The sequence below is a fragment of the Ostrea edulis genome, chromosome 6 (assembly GCF_947568905.1).
Source record: "Ostrea edulis chromosome 6, xbOstEdul1.1, whole genome shotgun sequence".
NCBI classification, from domain to species: Eukaryota; Metazoa; Mollusca; class Bivalvia; order Ostreida; family Ostreidae; genus Ostrea; species Ostrea edulis.
Window position 1 is genome coordinate 82,328,520 of NC_079169.1, and position 27,263 is coordinate 82,355,782.

Sequence of the window (27,263 nt, forward strand, 5' to 3'; positions counted from 1 at the left end):
AAAGATCTAGTGATTGATATTAGCGATTCCTCAAGCACTTTCATTTTAGAAACAATTTCAAGATAGTTATAAAAACGAAATTAGGCTTTTAAAAAAATCTTCGATAGTCAATCTTTAATCTGTGCCTGTAGTATTTCACTGAAGATGTACGTACACTTAAACTTTATCAACATGTCTATGACACTACGGACAGTTGACGGACTTTTCAAAAGATACGAGATCTCTGAGAAAATCCGAGTCACTAACCTGGTTGTTTGAATGTTGTCGCTTTTTCTGGACAACCTATCCATCAGTAAAGAAGTTCCTGGCGTATCTTGTCTTTCCTGGTTGGATTCCCTCTCAAATATGACAACAATACGCAGAAATGTGACCCTGATACGATAAAATCTTCCTCCTGTTTCCACAGATGCCTCGGCATCATCATCACTACGTCGATGACACTCCGTTCAAAATCATAGTCCAATGTCAAGGCCAGTAGTGTCAATTTTTAATCAGTCTAAACGTTACACAAAGTGTAGAAGAATTTATTTCTACTAATTCTGGAATAATTAAACCCTACGTGGCCACCCTATCTGCTATTTTAGAAAACCGAATCACACGCGTATAGTAACTTGCGTTTTTCTGCAGAAGTTTTGAAAGCCTGTTTTAGTGTCATTATTCGTAGGGGAAAGTAGTCCCGGGGATTTGACACTGTACGGAGTTTGAGATAAACACGACTGAAGAAGACCGGTAACACGGTCGAAGTCAATCGGATCACACGCTCGTCCTTTTCCGTAATCGGCAAAAGACTCGGACGTGAATCGGCGCAAGAATTGCATCAAACCGATTCATTTCTTTGCCGGAAGCGCGCATTTGGAAGAGGTTAAAAGACCAGAATCGAATCCCTGTATAATGTGTTAATTACATTTTCACCACAGATTCAGTTTTGGTATCATTAATGTCTTATTCACTCTAATACATACACATATAAGTGGAAATTCATAGTGGTAGAATACTAGATGCATTTGAAAGCTCGCGTTTCATTTTGTAACGTACGAGTGTGACGTCATATTTGCATTCGTGTACACATGGCTGCAGAATCTGATGGAGCCGTTCCACATTAGAGGTTCATTTGCGATTGGGTCAAAATATTTCTACAAAGTGTTTAGAGTTTATATATATATATATCACAGAAATAGTAATTCACTCTTAAATGAACATAACTGCCCTAAGTGAAGAAATATTTAATATAAAGCACAGGAAATATCACTTATTTGGATACCCACTTCCGCCTCTACGCGGGGTTGAACTCACGACCTGCGAAACGAAATTTCCTAGCACCATGTAACCAGCGAGCCAGACCGCTCGACCATCTAGGCAAGTCAAAAACCTTGCTTTCGATGACGATGGAATTCTCGCCACGCTGTCACACGCTACACGGTCATTGAAATTGGGAATTGGGATACAGTTACTTAATGTCCATTTAAGAGTATCATACAAGATACACGTTGCATTTGAAATATTATATATATCGTGTTTTTAATTCATAGGTATTGCCACGCGATACAAGTACCTGAAAACTGTATTTGGTAGACGTTCCAAGATCATAAATAAACTGAAGTATGCTGGCAGTCAAGCAAACAACGCCTCCTGGGGATATACCTTCCTTACAAGGGTAACTGTAATGAAAGGCGATGATAAACAACAGTGTTCAATCTCACAACTCCCACAAAAATTACAAAATAAAGAGTTAACAAACACGGACCCCTCGACACACCAGATCAGGTGCCTAGTAGGAGTAAGCGTCCCCTGTCGTTCACATTCGCACTTAGCCCTATATCTTGATCAGGTAAACGGAGTAATATGTAGTCAAAATCAATGTGCCAAGAACGGACTAACAATCGGTATGAAACACGTCAGACACACAGCAAGGTTAAGGTGTCCCGCGTAAAGTTAAAACAAACATCATGCAATGTACCTCGGTGCACTTCACACTATATGACGTCACAATATAAAAGTACATCACGACGTACAGGTCTATAGTTTTCTTTGATAATTTATAAGTCTACTATTCCTATATATAGAATGTGCACGAAAGAATGTAAAGTAATCTTTAAATTACTTTGTGACTTTGAAATCGCCCCCGATGTGCATAGTCATTTGGAATAAAGAAAACCAACGCATGTACATATCGACTCGGCACAGGTGAAAGATGACGATATTTTATTTCGAGCAAGACATATTCCTAAAGGTGACTAGTTGCAGATTTAGGATTTTGATACGGAAGGTAGAATATTTTGCATCGTTTAGATACGATTTGGATGTGAATGTGGAAAATGCCCAACATTTGAGTTAAGATTATGGAAAATGCTATATTTGAGAGGATATTGTATCGATCCATATCACTTTTTAAATTTACCATTTCAATGTCAACATATCAAGCCCAAGCTGCAAATGATTTGAGTGCATCTTTCACATGTGCCGAGGTGATAAACAACTAAAAGTCTAGCGGATAAAAACTACGTACTTGTAGTTAAGCGAAGGATTTTCTCACGTGATACGATGTTTGTTTATGTATTGACAAACGATTTTTACTTTTAAAAATTCGACGTTTGGAAGAATTTTACTTTTATACGAATATGCTGTTATTACTTGTTATTTTACTCGGGACATCTTAAAGTTCATAAGAGACGGTTTTTAACCATACTTTTCTCTCTCCATAATTATAAACTTTGTTTCACAGACTCCTCAAAAATACTTTTTAAGATTAATGACGATATTAACTCGAAGAAATCGAAGTGCAAAGGTAGTCGGAATAGAAAATCGTTACCCGATTATCGTTCCTTATTTCCTGAATTTGTGACGTCATAAGAGACCACACTCAGATTTGCGAATCAAAACAAAAGCACATCCATAGACGATTTATTCACAGCTGGAGAAGTTTTTGAATGGGGAACCATAGTTCGTTACACAAGGATATAACTTTGAACTCATTATTAATGCAAATACCAGCCACATCGACGATTTTTCTTCAGAGGACGAACAAGATCGATCAAGGTCCTATTTATTCCAAATCGGTTGAAATAATACTGACTGGTTAATGATAAATGTATGATAATTTCAGAGTACATTCTCTGATGACAATAAAAGAAATATAGATAGTTATTACTTCCGCTTTTTTCAACCCCATGCAGACAAGCAGTATCCGTTGTTGTTTTTTCCAAAAGTTGAAGTAATTGAAGGTTGACTGACAGAAAAGGTGGGCACCCCCTCATCCCCCTTTGGTTTCATGTGCCCAAGTTCCACCCTGACTCGGATATATTCTATAGCCAGATCGGAATTTCCTTTGCACAAATCGCGAGCGCCGCATTTTGAATTCATTTTCATAGAATTTTTCCAAGAATCGTGTGCAGCTATTTTAGTTTAAGAGGTGAATTATATAATAATAAATATAAATGTCTACTTAACATTCTTTTACAATAAAATTTGCGACATTAAGGCCTATTTGAAGAATAATTTAATTAATTTTTTGTTTTAAATTTTGCCCCCAATAAGGTAACCAACGTGCAAATTAGTGCTTCATTTAAAAAAATCATCACCCAACTCTTGCATGACGGTAAAAATCGGTTTATTTCATCTGATATAAAAACTTGTAGTTTCATGATCGCTCCACCATTTGCTTTGAACATTCTTTTTAAACAGAAAAGAGGGGGGGGGGTGTCTGATAATGCAACTTTCAACTTACACATGTGTAAAGTTAGACATATTCATCTTCAATTTATTTACTTATCTACAGAGAAAAATATTCTGATCAGAAGAGCTTCACATGACTATTTCAGAGTCAAATTTCATTTCAAAACAAATCAGATCATGTTCAGATACTAAATTATGAATATCTGTACTACCGTCATTATACAGTCAACGTTTAGTTTTGTAGGATTTTCTCGTCTTCGCCGTGCTTGCAGTTGGTCTGTAGTCGAAAATAGTTAGAACTGCATCTTCTTGAAGATTTAATTTCATAAATCCATTAGTTTTTGCCAAAGTAGAGTGTATACAATAACGAAACTGATCCTCATCAACCCCCGTAATCATGTAAAATGATTGTGAAACAACTTCGAGTTCTGTGTTCTCGGTGTAGATTTCACACCCAAGTCTTTCTGAACGTTGGATCATTTAGACAAAAGTATATAGAATTACCCGATTTGCTACATTACAGTTGAATGTAAGCACATTGAACATTTTGACGGCTAAAACCCGCAGTTATTAGTATAAACAAATACACATTTGCGTCAGGTTGGTCTCTTTTGACGTCATAAAGCAAGGGAGATAAGTCATCTTCCTATTTTGATACTTCACACCATAGCAACATTTGACGATCTGTAGAGTCTGTTACCTTACGATTTTTTCTGAATGACTTATTTACATATATTAAGTAATTAAAGAAGAACACATTTTCGTGCAAAACATTTTTTTAAAATTGTCTCCTATGACCTTTAACCCCGCTGTGCAGCATTTGACCCAATGATAGGTTATATGGGCAAGCTGGATCATTATAACAACCATAGAATTTACGAAATGGTGGCTTTAACTGTTGAAACCCCTGTTGAAACATCAACTTGTTTATCAGTAGTCTTCATCGATTTAAAACTGTTCATACACCGAACAAGCTCCTGCGTATTGAATCAGTTGAGAGATATAAAGACCATATGCAAGTGATAATGGAATATTGCTACAAAAATATGGGAACTTGACGATGGAAAAGCTGAAATCATCCCGCTTATCGTAAATTTGAGTTGTTAGTTTGCCGTCAATATCCATTTTCAATAAAACATCTAAGTATGAAGCAGATGTGGAGGCACCCGTGGTGTCTTTTATCTCCAGTTCATAGGGATACACATATATCGAATCGACATATGCATGAAAATGATTATTGTTAATAGATAAAACGTCGTCGATATATCTAAACGTCGAGTTGAAGGCCACAACAAGAGATTATTTTTCTTGTCATGTACAAGCTTTTGAATAAACTCTGATTCTTATGAATATAACACAGGTCAGCTAACAAAGGAGCACAATTCGTGCCCATGGGAATTCCAATAGACTGTTGGAAGACCTGATCACCAAAGACTAAGAAGAAATTGTTATTGATGAGCTATTTTCTATTTCAACTTCAGGGTACTTGTGTGTGGGATCAGAGTGGTGTTTAACAAAGTAATGACCGATCACTAGATACGAATATTTCTTTTGTCCATCTCTGTTGAAGAAGCAACTGTCTGTGATGTCAAAAAGTCTAGTCTTTAATTTATCGTGAGGAATGGTCGCCTAAAGAGTTGAAAACTCATACGTTTTGATGTTGTTGATTTTAGAAAGGTTTTGCTATTTCAAATTTCCTAAAAGTTTTTTTTTTTTAGAATCCTGATTTGATTCACACCACGTCTGGCATATGTAGTCGCACAGTACGTTTGAAGTTTCTCCTTCACAGCTGTTAATATTTTCGTGGGGAACAAAGATAGGAGTTTGGTAGATTATTTACTCGATCCAGCAATCGAGTTTAGGAATCCAGTATAGGTAATTTATATCCATACATCGCATTGACTGGGATATTAAATGTGTCTAAAACTGAAAAATGGTTTCAAAGAATCTTATTCTTTCAAAGGGCAGTTGGAGTTTAAGTACAATTACCAAATGTGATAGTAAAATACAGAATGGGCCTTACAAAAAAGACAATGTTGTTACAAGTTTTGTCAGCTGGAACCAAAGTATATTCCTCGTGTAACCTATCTAATTCTTTGATCACTTCTGGTTTACTGTACACACAAGTATATCTTGTAAGTACTTTTGTTTTGATGAGTCTAATGTGGGATTTTGGTATTCCTCTTAAACTGTTAATCCATTCTGACATGTTCTTCATTTTCAAATTTAGCCCATCGCCTGCAATAATCTTCGACAGAATTCATAACACAGATGAAGTTGTAATATAAAATAACTTATAATGAGGTACCCTTAGTATTTATAGAAAAACCCATCGTAAATAAGACATGAGATGTATCTGTATACATGTACTTACCTGGACCGTTTTGATGGCCTTCCATCACAAGCGTCTCGAATGTTGCTGAAAGGATCGGCACCGTCTTTTATCTCAGAAGGGTTCATTGTCAACAATGTTATGTTTTCTGTTTCTTTTATTTTGCATGCGATTTCTTGGGCTTTACTGCTACATCCATCTAATAATGGGTTAAATTTTTAGTTTTATTCAAAACTGCATTTTGTTAACATATAATACAGTGCATAAGCATATCTAAAACTAGAGTTGAACGATACATGTAACTGAAAATTAGGAAACTCATTAGTAATTGAACTTATCATACTACAACGAACTTCTAAAGAGTAGAAGAAGACCCCTCTTTTTTCAGGTCAAGGGTCAATTTACTGTGGGCATACAGGAATATATTGTCAGCTTGATATATCGAGAACCCATTGCTTGATAGACATTAAACTTAGTATACTAGTATAACCATAACCGTAAATGATAGGAGGATGAAACCTTTTCTAAAACATAGAGGGTAATTAGTAGAAGCGAAGAATTTAAAATGAAGAGATTCGGTGTCCCCTAAAGGGAGTTAATGCCTCTTTATGTTTTGCGATTTATTCGTAAAACATGTCGAACTTGAGAACGGTTTGTCGTAGAGACATGGGACCAACTGGAATAGGATCGGTGACCTTTGACCTTGAAAATTAGGTCAAGGTCAATGTCATCAGAAAAGAGGAAAAAATAGCACTTTTTATACTCTCTTTCCTGCTTAAGATAGCGTTGAAATATTATATGGGTAAGTATTGACTTCTTGATTGGTTTTGATAGTATGCATTACAACTTTGAACTTTGACCCTTTTGTGAATTTCGGAGACTCGCGTCGCAAACATTGTTATCGCTACTCCTACTTAACGGAAAGTCATAGAGACACGAAACCTTCGCTAATGAATTCACAGTAAAACCCTCTTTTAAAGAAAAAATAATCAAAGGGATACGAAACCCTTAAGCATAGTTATTGCCCCTGAAAGTCTCCAATATCATTATCTAAGCCTATAACTTTTATATTAATATCGATGAAAACATGGGACCACTTGCATTAAGACCGATGACCTTTGACCTTCAAAATGAGGTCAAAGGTCAAGGTCATCATCAAAATTATTTTTTTTCCATTTTCAAGGTCTTTCAAAGTATTTTTAGCATTGAGAAACTAACGGAAAGTAACCGAAAACCCCTAAACAAATCATTGCCCCTGAATGTCTTGATTAACGTTTTTAAGCTGATAGCTTTTACATTAATATAGATAGAGACATAGGATCACTTGCATTAAGAGCGATTACCTTTGACCTTTAAAATGAGATCAAGGTCAAGGTCATCGTAAACATTATATTTAAGTTTTTATTATTTTAAATTATTATTAAATTTTCAAGGTCGTTTTGAGTTTCGTACATCATCTTAAATATCTTTTTTTAAATCATTGTAGGTGGAAAGCCCTCTAATTGTTCGCGAACAATTAGGATTACTAGTTATTATGGTCTTCCGTCTTCATCGGAAGACCCTTCTATTATTCTATTGTTGATTTTTCACTTTTCTTATTAGGGTCTTCCGTCTTCAGCGGAAGAACCTTCTATTATTCTATTGTTGATTTTTCACTTTTCTTTTTATTAAGGTCTTCCGTTTCAGACGGAAGGCCTTATAGTGATTGTACTGTTTATTATTATTAAGGTCTTCCGTTCTTCACGGAAGACCTTATAGTGATTCTACTGTTTCTTCTACAAACATATTATACAAAAGAGGCCCATGGCCCACATCGCTCACCTGAGTCACCTTGGCCCATATTTCAAGATTTTCCCAATATATTCACATCCATATTGTGATCCAACACGCCGCAGGAGGCATGATGTTTATATATTTGAATCTGTATTACGTCATAAAGCTTTCATGTCAATGTAAACTTTTCAGGCCCAGTAGTACGTAAGAAGATTTTTAAAGATTTTCACTAATTTGTATCTAAAGGTTTGATCCCTTTTTGCGGTCCACCCTACCCTCGGGGTCCGTTATGTTTACAAACTTGAATCTGCATTATGTCAGGAAGCTTTTATGTAAATGTAAACTTCTCTGGCCCAATGGATCTTAAGAAGAATTTTTTTAAAGACTTTCCCTATATATTTCTATGTAAAACTTTGATCCCCTAAAAAATAGTTGCGTACCCCTCTTCCGATATACGTGGTTCTTTGGTTTCTGTAAAAGTTTGGTGGACGTCTATTTCTACTATACCCTTGGTTATTTTCATTTTGTCCGCTATTGTCCTGATTCCGCCTGTTTATAGCTTTGTGATGCTTAGGAATCTGTCGATATTGCGGAATAGCACTACGAGAGATTTGATTTTTGGATTTAGAATTCTCGTATTGATTCTTATTTGTATTTTTTCGTTTTCCCCAAAATGAATTTATTCCTTTAGAAAATGATGGCCCAGGTGTAATCATTTTTTAGGAGGAGGCAAAATGAGCCAAGACCAGAGATACAAGAACCAAATACCACGGTTATCAACAACAGCAATTCAAGGGATACACCCAGGAATATAATTAAGACAGAACCAAAAGTATTTAATCTTTCTGATAGACAACTAACGGATTCCGAAATAAAACTACTGTCTAAGGGTCTAAAATACACCCCTACACCTCATGTCAATAATCAAGAGCTTAAAACGGATGTTAAAGCCTATACTCGGCGACTCAGATTATATGAATATTTTCATGAAAGTGAGACCAGTGAATCTGAATCCGAGTCTACAGAGGCAGAGCCAACAAACCTTGTAAGAAATAAATCAAAGTTCAATCCAAAACGAGGAAGAAATAGAACTTTGGATGCCGTTTGCGACACATTAGAAAATATTCATTTTCCAAACAAACCCAGGAATATTAAATCTAATCTCTCTACAGAAGAGGAAAATGCTCTTAAAAACCTCCGTGATGACCCAACTATCATTATCAAAGAGGCCGATAAAGGAGGTGGAGTTGTCTTAATGAATAAGGATTTCTACAAAAATAAAATTTTACAAATGTTACAAGACAACAATTTTTATGATAGACTACATAATTGTCATGAGAAGAAAACCATTACAAAAATTAAAAATCTAGTATATGGACCACTATCGGAAGGTTTAACAGATAAAGAACAGGACTACCTGACAAACTTTGAATTCCGAGAGAGTCAATTCTATGGTTTACCTAAAGTTCACAAGTCTAAAATTATTAAGGATGCCATAGCAAATCAAAATAGTGTATGTATTACTTGTCTGGATCCAGCGGACTTATCCTTCAGACCCATAGTAGGAGGACCAAACTGTTCAACGCAGAGACTGAGTCATTTATTGGATATACTTTTAAAATCATATTGCCAAAAAGTACCCAGCTTTGTAAGAGACGATCTGGATTTTATAAATCATTTACCTACTCAGGTCACCTCCAACACTAAACTTGTCACTCTGGATGTTATTAGTTTATATACTAATATTCCTACAGAATTAGGATTGGAAGCGGTAAAATTCTGGACGGAAAACTATCCCGATGTACTTAATGACAGATTCCAACAGGATTTTATTTTAGAAGCACTAAAATTAGTTCTAGACAACAACTCGTTTGCTTTTTCCGACCATCATTACCTCCAAACTAAGGGAACTGCAATGGGGACAAACGTCGCACCTACCTATGCAACATTAACCCTAGGTTATCTAGAACATAAGTTACATGATCAACTATGTACGTTATGGGGGCAGAATTTGCAAATAATATACAGTCTAAATGGAAGAGATATTTAGATGATTGTTTTATCTTGTGGGATGATGATGTCGATAAGTTATCGGAGTTTTACGATCTACTAAACCAACTGAACTCGGATATCAAATTCACGATGGAAACAGATGATACGCAAATGCCATTTCTTGACGTTCTTATATTAAAAGAAAATACCAGCTTAAATACGGATATTTATTATAAGCCCACAGATACCCACCAATACCTGCATTTCGGATCGTGCCATCCCCACCATACTAAAACAGTTATACCATATAATCTCACAAGAAGGATTTGTACCATGATACGAGGGATATCCGCTTGGAGGAATTAAAATTGTATTTATTACGCGGGTATGTTAAGGCAGGTCATGCTTCATTTATGCACGTAAACTGCATCATTTTTAAAATCGGTCTTACACAGAGAGGGAGCTACTAACTCTTAAAAACTATTTTGGTTGTTTAAATGAGAACAATTTGTATCATAACAACATGACAAACATGCGCTTCCGTATGACGTCATTGCATGACTGTTATAAATAGATCATGGAGGTACCTTAATAGAAAATGTAAAAGTAACACATTATCCCAAGATTTAAATATTGGTCTAACTGGCGATAATGACGGTAAAACACCCATTGTATATCAGAATTACTGATAGAATCCTACCACTTTCAATAAGAAATAATTATTGAACATTTAAACACGAAACCATCTAGCCCATGTTTTACATTTTGCACGGATGGCTGATGCTATGCAGTTTTCTTTAAAAGTTTTTTTAACAGACGATTCTATCAGTAATTGTCGTGTACATTAGTTTATGACCTTTCAAACGGTGTATAAAAAGTCTCTAAAAGTATGCGGCCTAATGTGCTACTTTTGCAGTTTTATTTCAGTCTGTGACAGAGGAAAATCGAATCAACATGCTAAATGGAATGTTTTCTCCGTTAAACAAAATTGTCAATGAAAGATAACAACATACCTTCTTAATATCAATAAATTCTCAGCGTTTGACATATATATCCCATGTTATATATTTCAAATACTCCACATTTTGTCGATATTTGCATGGCACATATAAACAAATTCCTTGCATGTGTCAACGTCACTCGATGTATAGTCATGACGTCATCAGTTTACTTTCATTGGATCTTAGTAGCTGCATGGTTTATTTTATGCATAAATAAAACTTAAATAAAAAATAAAATCGGAATTTAATATATACTTAGTGATATACTGATTTCAATTATGACGTCACATTGTTTCGCGGATTTTATCTCAGTAAAAATGTTTATGAATTAAATTAGCTACTTAGGGAAGATGAACAAACAAAAGGCATATACAAGAACTGTCGTTTTATTAGCAGTAAACGCCAGCCCAAAAATCTTAAGAGAATACTTTGTTCCTCCCAATTAGATGACCATACTTATACAGTGTCAAAGTGTACGGACCCTCGATGCGGTACATGTGACTACATTACAGAAGGGACCAGTTATAATTTTAACGGACGAGAATTTAAAGTTAATGCTAACATGTCATGCGATACAAAGGATGTCATATACGCCATCACATGTCCTGGATGCAAGGAATATTACATTGGTGAAACTGGCAACACTCTCCGTGCCCGTGTACGTGTACATAAGCAGCACATCAGTACACCTGAATACAGACAAATCCAGTTAAGTGCACACCTGGAAACGTGTGGTAAAAAACGATTTAACATTTTCCCATTTTATAAACTCAGATGTGCCAGTGCTATTCAGAGACGGGAAAAAGAAAAACATTTCATTGCTATTCTAAAGCCAAAACTTAATAGTCTTTTATAATTGCCTATGATTTTCCCGTACTTTTTCCAGATCATTGTTGTACAATATCCATGACGTCACAATATAGACATTTAACGTTCCGCTTACTTTGACGTCATAATCACTGTTACTATGATACTGCTATGTATACATTTTTGTAAACCTTCTGAAGATGTAATGAAAGCGCTAAAGCTTTACGGAGGATTTCTGTGTTTTCTTTTCATATTTTTTAAATATTAGTATCCGATTACTGAGACTCTATTTCAATTTTGGATATATATAGGATGTACATCAATTTATACCATGGAAATAGCAATATATATATATATATATATATATATATATATATATATATATATATATATTGCTATTTCCATGGTATAAATTGATGTACATCCTAAGGAGTAGATAACCTCTATTGATTTTTAGGTCACATGGTTAAAGGTCAATCCACTCTGGACGTAGAAATGTATTGTCCGTTGCATATCTTCAATTGTTTTGTCATTACTATCAATTAAATAATACATGTGTGTAACCCTTTAAAATTTTGCGAGGACATATACGATTTTCAAACATTTCTTGTTATTTCTACTGATTCCCTTTAAATCGTTACTTTGTAAACGCCAGGGTGCCAAATGATTGTTAGGAAATGCATTTATTTACAAATTCGAATACATTTCTTTCTTCTTACTCTATTTCTATTTAGAATGATATGATTATCTGTAAATTAAACAGAGAAAATGGACAAAGAATGAAGGAGTTACGTTCATTTTCTGAAAACATTTTTGTCCTTCTGATGGTAATATTATGTTCCCCAAACAAAGTTTGGGAACATATTGTTTTTACTTTGTTTCTTCTTCTTATTATTATTATTATTACGGACCTTATAGTGATTCTACTGTTTATTATTAAGGTCTTCCGTTCCAGACGGAAGACCTTATGTTTATTATTAAGGTCTTCCGTTCCAGACGGAAGACCTTATAGTGATTCTACTGTTTTTTATTAGGGTCTTCCGTCTTCTATTATTATGTCTCCGAACACAAAGTGTCAGAGACATATTGTTTTTGCTCCGTTTCTTATTATTCTTATTTTTAAGGTCTTCCGTCTCAACGGAAGACCTTATGTTTCTTTTCCTCTATTATTATTATTATTGTTCTTTTTCTTACCGATTTTGTGCACGCGATTTTTCTAAAACGGCATGATAGATTTTCATGAAACTTTCAGGAAAGATGTAAAATAGGATTGTCTAGAAAGGTTTTTTTGGTTTTGCAAAAATCACTTTCGGTCGGAAGTTACGGCTGAATTTCCGTTTTTCAAATGACATTTTGTCCGGGCGTTTTCTCATAAACGGTTAAAGATTGAGACTTCAAACTTTCAGGGATGATAGATGGTGACTTGTAGCTATGCAATAGTGTATTATCATTGCCATCCGTCACTTCCGGCCGTCACCGGAAGTGAACAAAAGAAACGTCAAATTTCAAACTAATGCTTTTGACACAAAACTTGCATAGATTAACTAGATATCTTTCGGCGTTTCAGAAAATGTTAGACTTACCGGAAGTTTAACCAGCAACTTCCGGTTTTTAGAGAGAAACTTCGAAAAAATGGTCTTTCTTTGTCCTAGTATATCTCGTTTATTTATCAAACTTTTAATACGATATTTACAGATTTTAATGAAACTATCCATCTTAATAGAACCCTGTAACACTATTTCAAAATTCACTTCCGGTCACAAGTTACGGCCGAATTTCCGTTTTTCAAATGATATTTTGTCCGGGCGTTTTCTCATAAACAGTTAAAGATTGAGTCTTCAATCTTTCAGGGATGATAGATTATGAATTGTAGCTGTGCAATAAAGTATTATTTTTGCCATCCGTCACTTCTGGCCGTCACCGGAAGTGAACAAAAGAAACGTCAAATTTCAAAATTATGCTTTTGAAACAAAACTTATATAGGTTAGTTAGGTCTCTTTCGGCGTTTCAGAAAATGTTAGAATTACCGGAAGTTTAACCAGCAACTTCCGGTTTTTAGAGAAAAACTTCGGAAAAATGGTTTTTCTTTGCTGTCATATCTCTCGCTTATAAAGGAAGTGTTTTTGTGATTTTCAAATATATAATTGACATTATCCATCTTCAGAGTATAGTGAATTATTGTTGTTTTTTTCTTCTTCTAAATTCACTTCCGTTCGTTAAATATGTACGATTTCCGTTTTTTTTTTTCTCCAAGTGTTTTCTCATAAATACTCAAAGATTGAGTCTTGAAGCTTTCAGGAAAGTTAGATAGTGACTTGTAGATGTGACATATGTGTTTCAACTTTCCTGCTGTCACTTCCGTCATCCACCGGAAGTACCATAAAAATATGTAATATTTCATTTTTTAAATTCCAATCCTCATAAAATTATTTAATAGAGTGTAATAAGTCATATCATTTCCACCGGAAGTTGGTTGTTCGAAACCGGAAGTTGGTTGTTCGAAACCGGAAGTTGTCCAAAAACTCAGTATTTTTTATGGAAATTTTTAGTGTGGGTTCCTACGTGGTTCAATTGGAATTTTTAGTCGTGTTATGGAGTACCGAGATACTTGAAAGTGAATGAAACAAAACCGAAATTGTTTACAATTGATAAATGATGTCTTACATGTATCTGTTTATTTCTTTCATGTATAGTCGTTCTTCACTAATTCACTAATTGAATTCTTCCAGTCAACATCCTATCTCGTCAGAAATTGGACGGAAGACCTATTCGTTGCTCGCAACGAGATAATTTCTAGTCTTCTTCTTCTTTTTATTCCTCTTCTTTCCAGAGAAATTTGTCCGCTCGATTTTATGAAAGTGTTTCGACAGATCCACTTCAAACTTTGTGAGCTGATAGGGGGTGATGAGGAGGGGTGCAATCAACTTTCGAAATTTTCAAAATGGCCGCCGTTTCAAAATAGCGGCCAAAAACGTCAAAAAATCAAGGTTGTCGGATTTCAACCAAATTTTATTTCTAGGTTAATTTGGTGACCCCGAGTTTATTCCCAGCCTCAAAAAAGAAATTTGAGCCGCCACTTTCAAAATGGCCGCCATATACCAAAATATTTGAAAATGTTAAAATCTCTACAACATTTGGTTTCTGGGGGTAATTGGAGGGTCCACAGTTCATTTCTAGCATCAGTATTTCCTTCCAATCTATTTTCAAATGTTTCAAAATGGCCGCCATGGAAGAAAATGGCGGCCAAAAATCAAGTCCGTCGGATTTCAACCAAACTTAGTTTCTAGGGTTTTTTGAGGATCTTGATTGCATATCTGGCATCAAAAACCATTTCTGACATGGGGAGGTGTTCGGAGACATTTGTGTTGGCATCCCAACACAGTTATAGCTCGTTATTCTTATTTTCTTCTTATTTTTCCTCTTCTTTAGTGAGAAATTTGTCCGCTCGATTATTTGAAAGTGCTTCCACAGATCCACTTCAAACTTTGTGAACTGATAGGGGGTCATTAGGAGGGGTGCAATCAACTTTTCAAATGTTCAAAATGGCCGCCGTTTCAAAATGGGGGCCAAAAAATGTCAAAACTCAAGGTTGTCGGATTTCAACCAAATTCTACTTTTAGGGTAATTTGGTGACCCCAAGTCAATTTCCACCATTAAAATTTTTTTTCAGGCCGCCATTTTCAAAATGGCCGCCATATACCGAAATATTTGAAAGTGTTAAAATCTCTACAACGTTTGGGTTATAGGGTAAATTGATGGTCCACAATTCATTTCTAGCATCAGTATTTCCTTCCAATTAATTTTCAAATGTTTCAAAATGGCCGCCATGGAAGAAAATGGCGGCCAAAAATCGAGTCCTTCGGATTTCAACCAAATTTATTTTTAAGGGTTTTTTGAGGATCTTGAGTGCATATCTGGCATCAAAAACAATTTCTGACATAGGGAGGTGTTCGGAGACATTTGTGTTGGCATCCCAACACAGTTATAGCTTGTTATTATTATTTTCTTCTTATTTTTCCTCTTCTTTAGTGAGAAATTTTTCCGCACGATTATATGAAACTGCTTCGACTGATCTACTTCAAACTTTGTGAGCCGATAGGGGGTCATGAGGAAGGGTGCAATCAACTTTCCAAATTTTCAAAATGGCCGTCGTTTCAAAATGGTGGCCAAAAACGTCAAAAAATCAAAGTTGTCGAATTTCCACCAAATTTTATTTCTAGGGTGATATTGTGATCCCCGAGTCCATATCCACCATCAAATTTTTTTTTTGAGCCGCCATTTTCAAAATGGCCGCCATATACCGAAATATTTCAAAGTGTTAAAATCTCTACAACATTTGGGTTCTGGGGGAAATGGAGGGTCCACAGTTCATTTTTAGCATCAGTATTTCCTTCCTATCTATTTTCAAATTTTTCAAAATGGCTGCCATAGAAGAAAATGGCGGCCAAAAATCAAATCCGTCGGACTTCAACCAAATTTAGTTTCTAGGGTTTTGGAGGATCCTGAGTGGCATCAAAAACCGTTTCTGACATGGGGAGGTGTTCGGAGACATTTGTGTTGGCATCCCAACACAGTTATAGCTCGTTCTATTGTTGATTTTTCACTTTTCTTTTTATTATTTTTATTCTTTTTTTTCCTTACCGATTTTGTGCAGAGCATTTCTCAGAGATGGCTCGATCGATTTGCTTCAAATTTTCTGGGGTAATGCGTTTTCACCTGAAGTTTATATATCCATTGATATATATATATATCCATTTCAATTTTTGAAAATTTACTTCCAGTTGCAAGTTACGTCCGATTTTCCGTTTTTAAAATGACATTTTGTCCAGACGTTTTTTCATAAACGGTGAAAGATTGAGTCTTGAAACTTTCAGGGATGATAGATGGCAACCTGTACCTCTGTAATAAGGTTTATCAATGCGATCCGTCACTTCCGGTCGTCACCGGAACTGAAGAGAAGAAACGTCAAATCACAAATTTCTGTTTTTGAAACAAATCTTGCATAGATTAATAAAGTCTCTTTCGGCGTTTCAGAATATGTTAGACTTACCGGAAGTTAACCAGCAACTTCCGGCTTTTAGAGAAAAACTTCGAAAAATTGGTTTTTGTTTGTCTTCGTATATCTCGCTTATTGATCAAGTTTTTAATACGATATTTACAGATATTATTGACAATATCTATCTCTAGGGAACCTTTTGATATTATTTCAAAATTCACTTCCGGTCGCGAATTACGGTCGAATTTCCGTTTTGCAAATGACATTTTGTTCGGGCGTTTTCTCATAAACGGTTAAAAATTGAATCATGAAACTTTCAGGGATGATAGATGGTGACTTGTAGCTCTGTAATAAGGTTTATTATTACCATCCGTCACTTCCGGCCGTCACTGGAAGTGAAAAAAAGAAATGTCAAATTTCAAAATTTTGCTTTTGAAACAAACCTCGCATAGATTTATAAGGTCTGTTTTGGCGTTTCAGAAAATGTTAGACTCGTCGGAAGTTTAACCAGCAACTTCCGGTTTTTAAAGAAAAACCGTTTTTTTTTTGTTCGCGTATACTTCGCCTATTGAGCATCTTTTTAATACGATATTTACAGATATCATTGACATTATCCATGTCTAAGATATCCTTTAATACTAATTCAAAATTCAGGTTAGGGCAGAATTTCCGCTCTTCAAAGGACATTTTGTCCGGGCGTTTTCTCATAAATGATTTACGATTGAGTCTTGAAACTTTCAGGAATGATAGATATTGACGTTTAACTTTGTAATAAGGTTTATCATTGTCATCCGTGACATCCAGTCGTCACCGGAAGTGAACAAAAGAAACAACAAATTTCAAAGTTATACTTTTGAAACAAAACTTGCATTGATTAATTAGGTCACTTTCGGAGTTTCAGAAAATGCTGAACTTACCGGAAGTTTAACCAGCAACTTCCGGTTTTTAGAGAAAAACTTCGAAGAATTGGTCTTTCTTTGCTATCCTATCTCTCGCTTATAAATCAAGTGTTTGATATGATTTTCACATATATAATTGACATTATCCATCTTTAGAGTATAGTGAATTATTATTTTATTTTTTTTTGAAAATTCACTTCCGTTCGTTAAATATCTACGATTTCTGGGTATTTTTCTCCAAGCGTTTTCTCATAAATAATCAAAGATTGAGTCTTAAAACTTTCAGGAATGTTAGATGGTGACTTGTAGATGTGACATACGTGTTTCATTTTTCTTGCCGTCACTTCCGTCATCCAGCGGAAGTACCATAACTATATGTAATTTTTCATTTTTTGAAATTCTAATGCTCATTACATTATTTAAAAGGGTGTAATAAGTCATACCATTTCCACCGGAAGTTGGTTGTTTGAAACAGGAAGTTGTCCAAAAAACTCAGTATTTTTCATGCAAATTTTTAGTGTAGTTTCCTACGCGGTCCACTTGGAATTTTTAGTCGTTTTATGGACTCCCGAGATACTCGAAAGTGAATAAAACAAAACCGAAATTGTTTATAATTGATAAATCACGTCTTACATATACATGTTTATTTCTTTCATGTATAGTCGTTCTTCACTAATTGAATTATCCCAGTCAAGATCCTATCTCGTCAGAAATTGGACGGAAGACCTATTTGTTGCTCGCAACGAGAGCATTTCTAGTTATTATTATTTCTTTTTTCCCTTGATTTCTCACAGATGGCTGGATAGATTTCTTGAAATTTTCAGGGATGATAGAGAATGAAAATACCTCGAACAGCTTTTTTCATTTTTTCAAAATTCACTTTCGATCGGCAAATATGGCTTATTAGCTGTTTTCGTTGTGCAGCGTTTTTCTCAGAAACGGTAAACGATAGGGTCACCAAATTTTCAGAGTTAATACATCTCACTTTGTAGGCATGCAGTTGGGGGTTCAGAATGTCGGCCGTCACTTCCGGTCGTCACCAGAAGTGATAAAATGAATCGAAAAATTAAAGTTGTAGTTGTTGAATCGAAACCTATACCACTTTATCAGGTGTCTTTTGGAGTATTGAAAACCGTTGACCCCACCGGAAGTCGAAATGTCCACTTCCGGTAATTAAGGAAAAACTTTTCAAATTCTCCTTTTTCAATTCCTTAAATCTCGTTCACTAAACAAGTGTTTGACTTGTATTTAACATATATTGTAGACACTATAAATGTCTAGAGTACTGTCAAATATTGTTCGAAAATTTACTTCCGGTCGGGATATAGGGGTTGGACAAATTCAAACTTTGTTTTTTCAGCTTCTCAATAACGAATATATATAGACGCTTGAAACTTGTAGGGTTGATCAACTAGCATTAGTCCATTGTACACATACTTTCGATTTTTTCATTTGTCACTTCCGCTCTATACCGGAAGTATTTGAAAAAAAAATGACGATTTTCCGATTTCTTCGAGTGATTTCTCAGAGATGGCGGGGTAGATTTTCTTGAAATTTTCAGGACTAATGTCTTATGAAATGACCTTGCTGTGGTTATTTTTTTGTTTTTCAAAAATTCACTTCTGGTAGGAAAATATGGCCGATTTTCTGTTTCTCAAACGAGATTTTTTCCAGCATTTTTCTTGGAAAGGGTAAAAGATAGGTTCATCAAATATTTAGGAATGATCAATCTCTGTAAGCATGCAATAGGGGGTTGAGCATGTCGACCGTCACATTCTGTCGTCACCGGAAGTGACTGAAATAATCGTAAATTTCAAACTTTTTCTTTTAAATTGAAACCTATACTAGTTTATTAAGTCTATTTCAAAGTGTCAAAAGAATATTGACCCCGTCGGTAGTCAAAACGACTACTTCCGGTTTCTTGATAAAATACTTTTTTACTTTTCGTCTCTTTGTCCCCATAAATCTCGCTTATATTTGAAGTGTTTGATATGATTTTCACATGTCTTAAGAATAGTATGAACTTCTAGAGTTTTGACAATTTTGTTTTTCAAAATTGACTTCCGGTCGGTAGTTACCTACTACTTTTTCTTTCTTTAGTTTACTTCTTTTTGTTGAGAACTCTTTCAGATAGAGACGTGAAATTTACAGGGAATATAGACAGTCGCTGTCATTTGTAGGAAAACACATCTTAATAGTACTTCCGGTCGTCACCGGAAGTTACAAGAAATGAGTAAAAAATTCGATAATACACTTCTCATTTATTGTTAAAGTACATTCTCTGATATATTTGAATGGTTTTCGTAGGATCAGAAAACTCTTTACCGGAAGTGAACAAACGGAAGACCTACTCATTACTAGTAATGCGTGTCTAGTTATTATTATTATTATTATTAATTTTGTTTTCTCCTTGATTTCTCAGATATGGCTGGATTTCCTTGAAATTTTCAGGGATGATAGAGAATAAGAATACCTCGAACAACTCTTTTCATTTCTTCAAAATTCACTTCCGGTCGTCAGATATGTCCAATTTCCGGTTTGTGTTTTTTTTTTTAGAAAAAATCTTGTCAGCGGGAGATATCGGAAACGGTTAAAGATTAAGGCACTAAACTTTCAGGAATGATAGATCATGACAAGTAGGTTTAAAGAATATGGTTAACTCCGTAAGCCGTCACTTCCGGTCGTCACCGGAAGTGATCAAAGAAATCCAAAATTTCAGATTTTTTCTTTTGACTCAAAACGAACATTAGTTTATTGCTTTATTCTTGTTGTTTTGAAATATGTTGATCCTACCGGAAGAAAAAACGGCAACTTCCTGTTTTAAGAGAAAAACTGGAAAAATTGAGTTTTTGACTTTGCCTTAAATCTCGCTTGTATATGGAATATTACAAATGATTTTCTTGTATATTATAGACATTGCAAATACCTAGAATAACGTAAAATATTTTGGTGAAATCTACTTCCGGTCGCGAGATTTGCAGTCTTCAAAATGAGAATTTGTTCAAGCAAATGTGAACGACTGAAGTCTCAAGTTTTCAGCAGTGATAGTCAGTCATCAGTGTGTTTGCATCATATGAGAATCGTACGTAGCCGTCACTTTCGGTCGTGACAGGAAGCGATATAAAAAATGTCATTTTTTAAAGTTTTTTTTTTGTTTTGACAGATATCGGGGCTAATATGGATGCTGATTAGGTCTTGCTCATGTAAAATATGTCCACCGGAAGTGCCGACCGAAAAATCGGAAGTTGTCTCAAACATGGGTATTTTTGTTGAAAGTTAAGAGTATGATTAGTTGAGAATTATTAAGGTGTAGAATGGAATATTTATTCGATTGGAGCTCTTCGATCTCGACAGGAAGTAGTATAACGGAAGACCTACTCATTACTAGTAATGAGTTTCTAGTTATTATTCTTTTTCTCCGGTACTATTTTGTCCCATAGTGTTCTCAGAAACTGCAAAAGGGATCGATATGAAATTTTCCAGGATAATAGTATAGCGTTTGTAGATGTGCATAACGATAGTCATTTTGTCTGCACGTGCATGCACGCACGCGCACGTGCACTGTAATTTTGGTACAAAAAATGGAAAATCAGAATATTAAAGGGATCGATATGAAACCTAAATAGGATGATAGTATATCATTTGTAGATATGAAAAATAATAGTTATTTTATCGTGCATTACAAAATTTGTACACTAACTTTGGAATCAGTCTAACTTTTTTGTTGTTCATCAAAATTGCTTGATATTCATATCATAGGTATATATTGAGACCCTTAAGTGCTTTGCATGGTCAAAATTACCAATTTGCACGTGGATGCACGTGCACTTCATTTTGATTGGATAATACTAAAACGTCTGTAACTATCTTATTTATGAAGCGAATGAAATGATATTCACAGCAAACGTAGACAATATGTGTATCTATATATTAGTGTAGCAAAAACTGCCAACGCGAATGCGCATGCGCGTGCATCGTTTTTCAAATGTTTAATTTTTAAAGGACGATAACAAACGTAACGGTCCCCGTTACAATTAAAACTAGTTGAATTTAAAATATCCTTAAATTCTGGAGATCAATAAAATGAGTATTGAATTCATACGAAATTTAAATACATGTGAAAAGGACTGTTGCATAAATTAGATTCTTCCAGAGTACCTGAGGCTGGAAGACAACACTGTCTGTTGATTCCCCCTCCACAAAGACCAGTTTTATACTCCCCGTCACACATTCGGTCATTCTCCTGACAAGTACCTCCTTCAGTAATGCATGCTTCATCACCAGCTTAAATGAAAGGAAAAAAACTACATATTCTTCTGATCTCATTAGAATTTTCAAACTATTAACCTTAATTTTACATTAACATTTTATAAGGATTTAAATATGTTGAAGTAAATATGCATGTATATTGATGATGTACACACAACACGTATTAATATTTTTGATATGTGATAAGAGAGTGAAAATATATGCATTAATGAAATAATTTAAACAATGGGTTTAAATACGATCATGTTTCAACATACTCTGACTTCTACTTATGATTTATTCTCTTGATCGTTAACAAGAGGCCCACAGGCATGATCGGTCACCTGAGTATTACATAAAATTCTACCACTCTTATCACTGTCAAGGGTAAAATAATGTTGTATGAAAGATTTTTCACGAGTTCAGATTGACTCCAAACGCAGATAAAGATGATAAAGATGTTTATTTAAATCATGGAATCATGAACACGATGAAAGTGGTAAACGTGGTAATCTACAAATATAATGAAATCAACTCACATACGTCCAACCGCGCTCAAAGTTTTAATGTGGAAATAATTTTACTAAATCAAATTATTTTAGTTAAATTGATATATAAAATAGTTTTTATTTAAAATAAAATCTTACCATGCAAGACAGCTTTGGAAATCTAGAAGATTTGTCAATGAGCTACTTATGTTCAGGTCCGTCTCTTGAGGTGTCGGGATTTTTAATGACAAAAACAGGTGCGTGATGTTAAAGTTAGCGCTAGACATACGCACTCACTCACAGAACTAGAAAAACAAGTCTAACACACTCTTACTCCCCCGGGCATTCCAATAATAGTAGTCACTATCAAAGGGAATTAACTCTCATACAAGGAATGAATGAAAGAATGAATGAACAAATGAATGAACGCACGTGAATTTGTCAATGAAATAAATATCAACTATGATAATGAATAATGACAATGATCAATCTCATAACTCCCATAAGCAATACGAAATAGAGAGTTGGGCAAACACAGACCCCTGGATATACCAGAGGTGTGATCAAGTGTCTAGGAGGAGTAATCATCCCCTGTCGACCGGTTACACCCGCCAAGAATCCTATATTTTGGTCAGATTAATGGAGCCATCCGTGGTCAAAATTCGTGTGCCAAGAACGGCTTAACAATCAGTATGAAACAAGTCAAACATCATTTGACCCAATGATAGGTTCTATTGGCAATCTAGATTGTTTTAACGACCATAGAGTTTACGAAATGCTGATTTTATACGAGATTGTTGAAACCCCTGCACAATCAACTTGTTTGTCAGTAGCCTGCCTTGATTTAAAAACCGATCATACTCAGAACAAGCTCTTGCGTATCGAATCAGTTGAGATATATAAACACCACATGCAGGTGACAATGGAATATTGCTACATAAAAATGGAAAGATGACGATGGAGAAGCTGAAATCATCCCGTTTATCATAAAGTTGAGTTGTTAGTTTGTCGTTAATATCTATTTTCAATAAAATATCTAAGTATGAAGCAGAAGTGGATGACACTGTGATGGTATTCAAGTTTGTTCTCAAATAAAAAAAAAAAACAATGAAGCACACAAATACCTACAATATACATGTACAACGAAACAAAAAACAATATAATGACACACAAAGCCTCTGGGCACTATATACCAGTTCAAAGGCGCCCAAGACTTTGTGACGTCAAAAGCCCATGAATTGGTAACGTCAAAGGAATATCGCAAAAAATGGATGTGCAAGAACACCTTTTGGGTAGAGGGGGGGGGGGCAGAAAATCGACTAATCTTGCTCTTGATTCGATAAAGATAAACTTGTGTTAACCTATCTGACAATGAACATGAGTCCCTCCGTGAGTCCAACCTCCAGCAGCCTTACAGGCGTCCATGAATGATTTCTCTTGTTTTTTATTTCTACCACCGGTAGGCTCTTTGTCCAACTGAAGATCAACTGCTTGTCCCAAATAATGTTTAGACTTATTTGTATGGCAGGCACCCGCAATGGCATTAACCTAAATAACATAATATATATATATATATATATATATATATACACCTTATCTTCACCTTGCATATATATATTTAATACAAGTCTCTTTTTTGGAAGTAAAATATAATTTTAAAAAACTCTAAACACTTTGTAGTAATATTTCGACCGTGTTACCAGTCTTCTTCAGTCGTGTTTATCCCTCATAGCAACGTAACGCACGACTACACACACGAAAGTACTACAGAAAAAAGACGAAGCAGGGTCACCGTGTTCCCTTTGTGGTAGACTATTCTAAAGGGCTTATAAGCCCAATATTCATAAGATTTTTAAAAAACCGTCAATTTTTTTTTGGAAAATTCTGACTGCCTCAAAAACGTTTTTAAAGATATGCCCACAGTGGCTTTTAAAAGAGACAAAAATTCAAAAGACATTCTGAAACACAATTTTCTATTTTTTAGAAAAGAAACGTTTTGCAAGCCATATGGTGCTAAAAAGTGTACTTTATGTCAATATGTCATTAAAACCAATCAATTTGAGGACTGCAACGGTAACAAATATATCAAAAATTGTATCAATTGTAAATCCAGCAATGTAGTTTATGGAGTGTTTTGCAAGAAATGCAACACAATTGTATATGTGGGAAAAACTGGGTTAATCTTTATACCAAAGGCATGTTTTGAATTTGTCATTTATTAGACGAGAAACTGTTGACCCTGTTGCGATTCATTTCTATACGGATTATCATAGTATTGTCGATTATTCTGCAATAGGAATTGAAAAACTTTACAAAGATGACATTTATCGTCGCTTTAGAGAAAATTTATGGAAGAAACAATCAAATACTTATGTACCACACGGAATAAACAAAAAGGAACATTTTTGTCTTTAATAATTAATGTCTTGTAAGACTTGTATGCAAAGAACGTGTTATGATAACTGATTATAACAATATTGATGTATTTACGATTAACTACTTACTGTAATATTTCTTGTTTGTATTCACTTAAGCCAGTAGTTGACTGCTTTGTAAACAAACATTTCTAAAATTATGTTTCATTACTAATACCAAATATTTAATTGTACGCATAGTCATATTTTAGGATGTGTCCACGGGATCGGGTGAGTATTGTTCATTTCATTATTAGACTCTTACCTTTCTCAAATGTTTTTCGCACAATATCAACTTTGACCATTATAATACGAATGTGCTACACGAGCAGATGAAAACAACCCATGGTCTCGCGCGGAAGTGAGCGAAATGAAAGAGACGTATCCGGTAGTTAGTATTTATCGCGAATGCTAGTGCGCAATGTCGGCACTAAACAAACAAAGCGGAGACTTTGAAGGAAAAACTTCTTTATTTCTTTCTTACCGTTATAATAGACCAGTGAAAATGATGTACAACGATTAATCGCATAAATCTCACGAAGAATACAAAACTGAAAGTAGTGCAAACATAGATCCCTGGACACACCAGAAGTGAAATCAGGTAAGTAGGGCTATTCTATGCATGAATGAAATGTAAAACTGTCTTGACTAAATTAGCCTAGTAGTTTCACAATCCCATTACATTGAAATGATAATTGTATTTTCGTCCAACCCTCAACATAAAATCGGAAATTTTTATTCAATATTGACATATGCTTTAAATATAAGACATTGATTTGGGGGAGTGGACACCAACAAGGGGGTGTAGGCTAAAGTGTTAAGATGAAAATGGGAGGCGCGAGGGATGTAATCAAATTTATCAGTTATAGCCTAGCATGTATACCAGAACTAGTAAACGCACAGTTGGCTGAAATGAGAGGAATATGGACTTGTATAATTATGTGTATGTTTAATTTACTTGTTCAGAATGCAAAGTTGCAGTATGTATTCACATAGGCATTGCTCTGACATATTAATAGTGCATATTTTGCTCCTTTTTGTTCTTTCTTTTTATTATCATTTTTATAAACACTGCACATTGAAATGTTTTAGTAACCATGTATGCTGTATGCGCAAGAGGGCCCTAATTTGAAAAAAAAAATCATATAGCGGATAACATTTATCCGTTATATGTCTATGGAATTCAGAGAAAAATCATACTAATTTCTTTTTTCTTTAAGTGGATTTATACATTATTTGTTTCTCCTAACTACTACTCCATGGCATAAATTGAGGATTCAGTCCCTGGTGTTAAGAGAGTAAGAAATTTTTATTAATGAAAGATAAATATATGCTGAAACCTCTTAAAAGATATATTGTTAGCTCACCTGAGCTGAAAGCTCAATAGAGCTATTTTAATAACCTTTTATCAGTCATCTGTCTGTCGACTTTTCATCTTCTCCAGAACCACTGGGCCAGGAAAGTTCAAATTTACATGACAGCTCTCTGACATAGTGCAGGTTCAATTTTGTTAAAATCATGGCCCTGAGGGTAGGGTGGGACACAGTAGGGGATAAAGGTTTTACATACAAGTATATAGGAAAAATCTTTTTAAAAATATATCTTGAGCTATTTAAGCTAGGGCTTTTATGTTTTATAGAATGCTGGACAACTCGCCCCCAAGACAACTCGCCCTCAAGACAACTCGCCCCCTCTTAGGACAACTCGCCCTCTCTCAGGACAAGTCGCCCCCTTCTCTTGAGACAACTCGCCCCCTTCTCTTGAGACAACTCGCCCCCAATATTATATATAAATATATTATCACATTTTATTTTTATTGTGTGTGTGTGTGTTATTTACACTTTTAACCCTATAAAGATACGTCTTTTTATTTCATACTTTAACACGAATAGTAAATTCTGATAGAATTATACACAGGTTTGATTATTGCATTTCAGAAAAAGTTATATTTTTCATAAATCAATTGGCAAGGAAAATTATACTTGCTGATCTTCAGGTAATTGATTAAATGTTTCCAATACTGAGAAAAGTTTGGGGTTTGGGGGTGGGGGTGAGTGGGTTTTTTTTCGATATAGTATACATAAGTGTAAAGGTGAAGCATGAATATTCTGATACATGTAATTATCTTTTAATGCGTTTCTCAACTAATTCCCGTTGAAAAATAATAAAATTCCCATTTTAGAAATTTTATAACGGCTTTGCTTTACTGATTCTTTTTACGCGGGGTGATATTTTTACGCGGCTATTTCAAAGTGGAAAGAACTCTGATGATGAGTACCTCATAACGTTTGAAGTAAATTTATAACAACTTGGGAGAAATCAAACAATTAGATTTAACAACAGGCGCAGATTATTAATAATTATAGTACATCAGCTGTAGACAAAGCTAATACTCTCCCTATACCAAACGCTAACTGGTTTCCGCTGAAATTATATATTTTACATGTAAATAAAAGTGATGATGAACTTACTGAACCCAAACACTGGATTTTCACTAAAATCTTTCGTCTTGCATAAAAAGACACGAAGTTCGGTGTTTACATGTATGTGAACACGTCTTATTGTCTGTGATGTATATACTATCTATAAGAAATTCATTAATATTTTGTTAAAACACCTCTTGGATTTAGACCAAAAATAA

The 27,263-nt window shown here is 34.8% G+C and overlaps 1 protein-coding gene across 1 annotated transcript in view; it reads right to left on the bottom strand.

The window, feature by feature from the left end:
* The window catches only part of LOC125646260 (uncharacterized), a 140,368-nt gene that overhangs the window by 95,666 nt on the left and 17,439 nt on the right, over window positions 1–27,263 (bottom strand). The window contains exons 4-7 of the mRNA XM_056140983.1: window positions 23,570–23,756; window positions 21,631–21,756; window positions 6,047–6,203; window positions 1,553–1,658 (exon numbers count right to left, since the gene is read on the bottom strand). Coding sequence (XP_055996958.1) covers window positions 1,553–1,658; window positions 6,047–6,203; window positions 21,631–21,756; window positions 23,570–23,756 — 576 coding nt within the window. The remainder of the gene's footprint in view (window positions 1–1,552; window positions 1,659–6,046; window positions 6,204–21,630; window positions 21,757–23,569; window positions 23,757–27,263) is intronic.